This window comes from Cydia splendana, chromosome 5 (assembly GCF_910591565.1).
Source record: "Cydia splendana chromosome 5, ilCydSple1.2, whole genome shotgun sequence".
Classification (NCBI taxonomy): domain Eukaryota; kingdom Metazoa; phylum Arthropoda; class Insecta; order Lepidoptera; family Tortricidae; genus Cydia; species Cydia splendana.
The window spans coordinates 11,611,222-11,618,807 of NC_085964.1; the positions used below are offsets into that span (position 1 = coordinate 11,611,222).

Consider the following 7,586-nt stretch of genomic DNA (forward strand, 5'->3'; position numbering starts at 1 on the left):
CCATCATCGGACGTCCAGGCGCGGGGAGCGAATGCACCCGTTCGTGGTTAATATCCCATTTGTCCGCACAAAACGATTTGCCTCCTCTTTTTTGGTAAGGACGGCTAAGGAATGGAATGCGCTCCCGTCATCATCTGTATTCCCTGAGAAATATGACCTCGGTCTCTTTAAAGCTAGAGTGAATAGGCTATTACTGAACCGGTGAGCTCCATCTTAGGCTCTGTCTTCACTTTCCATCAGGTGTGACTAGAGCCAATCGCCGATCAGTTTATAATAAAAAAAATATATAATAATATATTGCATTGTCACCCGATTTACGTATGTATGCAAAATTTCAGCTCAATCGGAAACCGGGAAGTGGATCAAATTTAACTTGCAAGATTTGATTACACACAGACAGACAGACAACGGTCAGGTGAAACAATAAAAGCTTGTAAAAAGCCAGAGAGCACACCGGCTGCGTGTAGGATAAAATGCTGGAGCCATGTACGTGCACGCATACTTCCCTGTCTTTCGTAAGCATTCGTATTTTACCACGTGCACGTCTAGGCACACTCATCCGGTCTGTACAGGCCGCACTTCATAGCCGGGTCATTCTACAGCAATCTCGTGCCCTTGGCACCTATTTGCAAATTCCCAGGAGATTCCGCCCAGCCGTTATGGTTGTAGATGGAACTTTGCACGGGCTACATACAGTCACCAAAAATGAGATTCTAATAAAGCAGCATCTCATGGGAATTTGCCAATAGGTATGGCCAGGGGAATGAGATTTATATATAGAAATAACTTGCATCGGATTACTGTGTTTGCCACACATGTGGATAACATGCAACTTCTCATTCGTTTTTACCCTATCCAGTGCATGAGAGAATTGGGCTCTCATATACTGCAGCAAGGAATGCCGATTAGCCTGCTTCTAACGCGACCTAGTACTAGGGTTGCCAGACGGTCGGGATTTGGCGGGATTCTCCCGATTTTTAGCATGTGTTCCCGATTCCCGACAAAGTGAAAACTGTCCCGAAAAACAGCTTCACATTATAAAACAATAATTTTAAGTTCCGAACTGTCACTTTTTGCCGCCACATTTTTTTTTTGTTTGTTCATGTTCTCAAAGAATTTATACTATTTTTATATAAAAACCTCTATGGGCTGATGGGCAGAGCAGCTGACGTAGTGCCAATAATGTAAAATTTCGTTGTTTTTAATACAATTACTTTAATTTGAATGTTTTTTTTTTCCCGACTTAAGTCCCAAAATCCCGAAAAATAGATATTATTTCCCGATAATAGCGCCTTTCGATCTGGCAACCCTACCTAGTACCCTAGTGCTTTTTTCACCACACCAGCTCAATCGTTCGCTTGCTCGGGTAGGTATCAATATTAGCACGAGCGGTTAAACAACAACTTTGCCCCCGTGTAAAACGATAGTTATTTACGATACAAGTGCGGAAAAGAGGAAATTCGAAACGAGTGGCGATAAATCGACACGAGTTGCGAATTACCTATTAGCACATGTATCGTACCCGTGGCTCACTCCGCGATTTCGTCGCTTTGCTACAGGTAGCTAAAAGTACATCCGTTCCACACCAATTTTGGCGAAAGCCATAATAGACTGGAGGAAACCGGCCTGTTTCGAAAAAAGTCGTCGACGTCGTTCCTCGTGATCTCTAGAATACGAATTGACCGGTTTTAGTTTATGGAGGGGGGGACGGGTCGAAAACAAGGGGGGCAAAGATGGCGGCCGACCATCATTGTTCACATCTTGAGTCCTACGGGACCGATCGGTTCGTGTGATATGTCGTTTGAAAGAGTATTAAACGTGCTATTATTGTTTCATAATAACCGTAGTCATAACTGTAGTCGTTAACAAAATATTTTAAAATTTTTGATTTTTTACCGTGCATGGATGGCATAAGTACTGATTATATATGCGTCTAACTTAATAAATTACAACTATACCGCAATTATTTTATTACAAAATATACGACACATTTCATTAGCTTACCAAAAACATAAGTTTTATTGGTGTATGATATTAATAACCAAGTAATACCGAATTTTGTTCAGCATGGGTCACTACGCACTGTCACGTAAATGGCGGGCGACCGACGTCAACTTTTCATTATTTCTCGGCTTCTAATTTATTTATCAATTGGTGATAGGTACCATTTGAAAGGTTATTAAACGCACTATAATTGGTTTTAAATAACTGTAGTCATAACTAGTAATTTACAAAATATTTTAAAATATATGATTTTTTTACCGTGCATGGATGGCATAAGTACTGATAAAATATGCGTCTAACTCAATAAATTATAACTTTACTCCAATAATGTTCGTACAAAATGGACGTGAAATTTAATTAGCTTTCCAAAAATATAAGTTTTATTGATGTATGATATTATATAACCAAGTAATTACGAATTTTGTTCAGCAGGGGTCACTAAGCGCTGTCACGTAAATGGCGGGCGATCTATTTTATTGATTAGTTGGTAATAGATACCATTTGAAAGAATATTATACGTACTATAACTGGTTTCAATAACTGTAGTCATAACTTTATCATTTTCAAATAATTGAAAACATATGATTTTTTACCGTGGATGCACATGAGTACTGCTAAAACATGCTTCTAACTCAATAAATTATAACTTTACCGTAATTAATGTAATTACAAAATATACAAGACATTTCATAAGCTTTCCAAAAACATAAGTTTTATTGGTGTATGATATTGTATAACCAAGTAATAATGAATTTTGTTCAATATGGGTCACTGCGCACCGTCATATAAATCCCAACAAACAATTAGGCAACACTTAGCACCTATTTTCTTACCTAAAGACATAGCCTTGCTCTAGAATAGCTACATATTTAGTCTTAGTTTACAGTTTACAGGCTCTGGTGACATAAAAGTGTTTAAAAGATTCATAGTCTATAGATTTAAGATCTACAGTAGCTGTTTAGGGCGCTATAATGCATGTTAAGCTGCTAGTGTTATAGCTTATAGCTCAAAGTGAATTGAACAACCTTAACATCTATATGAGTAATAATCTGCAATTTGCACTTAAGGTTCTAAACGTGTGATAAAGTCTTCTACTTATAGCTTTTTATATCGCAATCGTTACTTAACTCTCTTGTATGGCTTACAGTCGAACAGTATGAGTCGGACGAGCGTTATTTAAATACCGTAGTACTCTCTAATCTCATAACTGTCAATAGAGTCATATTTATAAGCTAAAACTACAATGCCAAACGCCAATGAATCAATAGGTAAGCAAAAACTATAAATTAGACTGTGAAATAAAATAGTAAATAAATGTAGATATTTTACTATATTGGCCTAATGTTACTATTACTATACTTAAAACCGGACTTCACGGATAGTTATTGTTCACTGTTTCCAAAATTAACCAAATAACAACACAGATATTAAGTAAGTACTTTATATGCAGTGGTCTTGCAATCATCATAGTCTAATAAAACATGGTCTTCCATTCCCAGAGTGACACGGGGCTACGTCACAACAACATGGCCGCTATATATAGCGCTATCGCATATTATCATATAGCGCTGTCGCATGATGACGTAAGCCCGTGTCAGTTAGGTGACCTAGAAAAGACGGGAATGGAGTACCAGGCGGAGTATATTATTATACCATGGCAATCATGAAAGCTACGAACTTAAGGATGTTATGAGTTATTAATTGTATGAACCTAGAACTGGGCTTTTGTCAAAACATATTTAAGTTTCCTGTGATAAAAGACAAAACAAATAAACCATCATTTATATCGATATTTCATAACAGAACCTCACATTTTGGATAGGTACCTACATTATCATCTGTCAAACAATAATAGATTGCTGCTGGTCTACCAGGCGCTCGCCGCTTGCTTGCTTGGCGAAATTGGTCCTGGCTTACATATATGTTTATAATTGTACGGTAACTAAACAATATTTATGGAAAGTTAATAAAAAGTTTGTTGATTTTATTCTAAAAATTTCACGCTATATTTACTACAATATCTCTTTCTCAAATTATTACAGTCACTAAGCGAACCTCTTAGGTAAAAATTAAACATTTTCTTTAAGTAATTGTTTTAAAATTGTTAATTTTGGGCCTCAGATTTCAAACAATCGAGTATTCACAGAAAATTTAATATGCTTGCAAATGGTATCTACCAAGTATCAGAAAAATAGGACCGGAAATATAATGAAAACTCAACGATGGCAGGGCTCCATTTACGTGACGGTGCACAGTACCCATGCTGAACAAAATTCATGATTACTTAGTTATACAACATTATACAGCAATAAAACTGATATTTTTGGATAGCTCATAAAATTTCCCGTATATTTTGAAAACATTTATTGCGGTAATGTTATAATCTATTGAGTTAGAAGCATGTTTTACCAGTACTTATGTCCATGCACGGTAAAAATCATATATTTTCAATTATTTTGTAAATGACTACAGTTATTTGAAACCAATTATAGTACGTTTAATAACCTTTCAAATGGTACCTATCACCAATTTATCAATAAATTAGAACCCGAGAAATAATGAAAAGTAGACGTCGGTCGCCCGCCATTTACGTGACCGTGCGTAGTGACCCATGCTGAACAAAATTCGTTATTACTTGGTTATATAATATTATACACCAATAAAACTTATGTTTTTGGAAAGATAATGAAATTTCTCGTATATTTTGTAATAACGTTAATTGCGGTAAAGTTATAATTTATTGAGTTAGACGCATGTTTTGTCAGTACTTATGCCATCCATGCACGGTAAAAAATCATATATTTTAAAATATTTTGTAAACGACTACAATTATGACTACGGTACGGTTATTATGAAACAATAATAGCACGTTTAACACTCTTTCAAACGACACCTCACATAAACCGATCGGTCCCATAGGACTCAAGATGTGAACAAATATCAATGCTGGTCGGCCTACCACTTTCCCCCCCTTTTTTTCGACACGTCCCCCCCTCCATAAACTAAAACCGGTCAATTCGTATTCTAGAGACCACGAGGAACACATCCATACCAGTTTTAGGTATTTAGAAGAGATGTCGACGAAAATCGTGAAGGAGAGGACTTTTGTTTAATTTTCCTATAGTCTATAAACCGCGCGGGGCGCTGTCGCCACCTAGCGGCCATATCTGTGCTGATCGTACCAGTCACGTTTCGTTAGAGAGCGAGTCTTCTGTACCTAGTACTATTATTTATTCTGTGATCGTACAACGTTTTACAGTACATATGGCCCTTTAAACTTTTGACATGCGCACGAAAAGTGCTATTGTACGCACTAGTGCGGGAAAATAGGACCATATGTACTGTAAATAACTATTGGCGCGTTGTTCTATCCGGCCATAGATAACTTATATTCATATTTCTGTGTATGCTGACCAAATGCTGACTGATCATGCACTATTTACAGAAGCTCACAGCCCTTAGTATAGCCATAGGTATAGCTAGTGAAGACTGTTATCAAAATAATGATGGAAATTGGAAAATAAATTACTTTCTTTTAAAATGTTTTAAAAACACGTATTTTATTACTATACAGATTAGTCAAAAAAATTGTTTCTTATTATATGTCTTATACATTGCAATACAATATTACGTTCATGTTTCATTTCCTTAAATAACAATTTTTGTAACAAAGTAGATGGCAACTTAGGTTTAGTTCTTTTTGTTATTGATTTTTGAAGAATCCTGTCTTTGGGTTTTCTTTTATTTATTACTGGTTTTGTTTCAATGTTTTCCATCACATTTGTTACTTGTTTGGTCACTTTTACTTCTTCAGGGCCACTGTCATCATCACTATCATTTTTTGTTTGTGAAGCTTGTTTCTCAAGATTTGGTGTTGTTTGTGGTTGCTTGTCACTTGCTTGATTTATGATAACTTTTGGTCTATTGTCAGACTCATTTTTAGGGGCTTTGGAGAGAGTAATATTTGGTTCGTCATTGTTTTCATCTTCATCAGAAGAACCATAATTGCACATTAAAGATGACAAAGCAAGGCAAACGGATCCTGAAGCAGTCTCCAAAGGATTGCTGGCATCTTCTATCTCATCTTCATCCTCAATAGTAAAAGCACTCCTACTAGGTTCCTCCTCTGTCTCCTCTGTATCATTAATGTCCATCATCAAGTCTTGAATTCCCGTGAATGGTTTAAGTTTTCGGGTATCTTCCACTACAGGTATTTTTTTGACTACATTTTTAGGGGTCATCCTTCTTCTCTTGTTGTGTGCAGAGTCTTTATCAAAATGACTAACACCATTGTTGTGTTTATTGAAGGATTTTCTTTTGCCGCCAATGCCTACAACATTAATAAACACATCATTTTAAGGATTGAAGCATATTAAAATACTGAATGCTGAACATAGTCAACTTAAAAGTAACATACCTGAATCTGTATTAGGGTTTTTCTCATGCCTTTTATTTTTCAAGCCCATTTTTTCTCCTCTATCTATTTTTTCTTTTATTGCTGCAGCTGCCTTTTCTACATTTTCTTTTGTCGGGTATTTCTTCTTTCTTTCTTCCCTCCATTTTCTAATTTCTTCAGGATCTTGGAGTTTTGCTATTTTCTTATACAGACCAGATGCATGTTGCATCTGAATATGTTTTGTTATTACTTTAGGATGTGCAATAAATTGACAGCCGTCTATGTTGCATTTCTGGAAAGAAGTGCCTATTATTTAATATTAGAATACTTTTCACATACATTTCCCTCAATTTCTGTACATCCAGACCATGTATAGAAATTGAAGGAAAATATTGCAAAAACCTGAAGAAATAATGTGCAAAGTATTGAATCAATAGAATAATTGGGTTTTTAGTATTTGTAGTAGTGGCATTTGTACAGTCAAGTGTCAAAATATAGGTGCATATAACCTACTCAAAAATATGTCTCATAGACCTCTTAATTCACTGACATAGGAGCTATGGGACATATTTTTAAGTATGATGTGTGCACCCATATTTTGTTATCCCTATAAACTTATTATTTGTTTGCTTAAATCGTAAAGCCAGTGATAAATAGATTTGTGTTACCTGATGTTGTTGTTTGTGTTTTTCAAGAATATCTGGTGTGCGAAAGCCTCTATCACATGTTTCACACCAAAATTCATTTGTATACTCCTGCGGTGGTTGCTGTCTCCAATGAAGTCTTTGCGCCCTAAACCCTGGTGGCGGCCCTCGCGGAACAAAGTTTGGTCGCCGTTGGAAATGGTTTGGTGGAGGAAAACGTTGATTGTTATAGTACGCGTTAAGAAATGGTGCTTCCATTGTTATTAATTACTTATGATTCCTTGTATTTAGTATTAATTTACACTTATAGTCATTGACATTCACATTTTATTAATCAAATAAATGTTCAAAAGTAACTTATAAGTAACAAAAGTAACTATCTAAATTAAATTAAATACATATTGAATAAGGTTAGGAGTTGCTTGAAGCCTCGTTGGCGGAGTATATTATTATCAATTATTATACCATGCGTTGAAGTTGAAGCAAAGCAATGCTGTTTTTGTTGACAAGTGACAGTGACACTGGTCGTGTTCCAAAACTAA

The 7,586-nt window shown here is 35.9% G+C and overlaps 1 protein-coding gene across 1 annotated transcript; it reads right to left on the bottom strand.

Moving 5' to 3' along the window:
* Positions 1-5,571: 5,571 nt before the first annotated feature.
* Positions 5,572-7,359, bottom strand: LOC134790686 (FMR1-interacting protein NUFIP1). The gene is made up of 3 exons (XM_063761585.1): positions 7,069-7,359; positions 6,422-6,692; positions 5,572-6,334 (listed from the first exon to the last, which is right to left on the bottom strand). Exons 1-3 carry the CDS (start codon positions 7,300-7,302, stop codon positions 5,580-5,582), a joined length of 1,260 nt encoding a protein of 419 aa, XP_063617655.1. The 5' UTR covers positions 7,303-7,359; the 3' UTR covers positions 5,572-5,579.
* Between the last annotated feature and the right edge of the window lie 227 nt (positions 7,360-7,586).

Excerpts from the sequence above, each read along its gene's own strand:
- LOC134790686 (XM_063761585.1), bottom strand. The coding sequence starts at position 7,302 with ATGGAAGCACCATTTCTTAACGCGTACTATAACAATCAACGTTTTCCT. Across the intron at positions 6,693-7,068 it reads AACACAAACAACAACATCAG|AAATGCAACATAGACGGCTG; the intron begins GTAACACAAATC and ends ACTTCTTTCCAG. Across the intron at positions 6,335-6,421 it reads AAACCCTAATACAGATTCAG|GCATTGGCGGCAAAAGAAAA; the intron begins GTATGTTACTTT and ends TTAATGTTGTAG.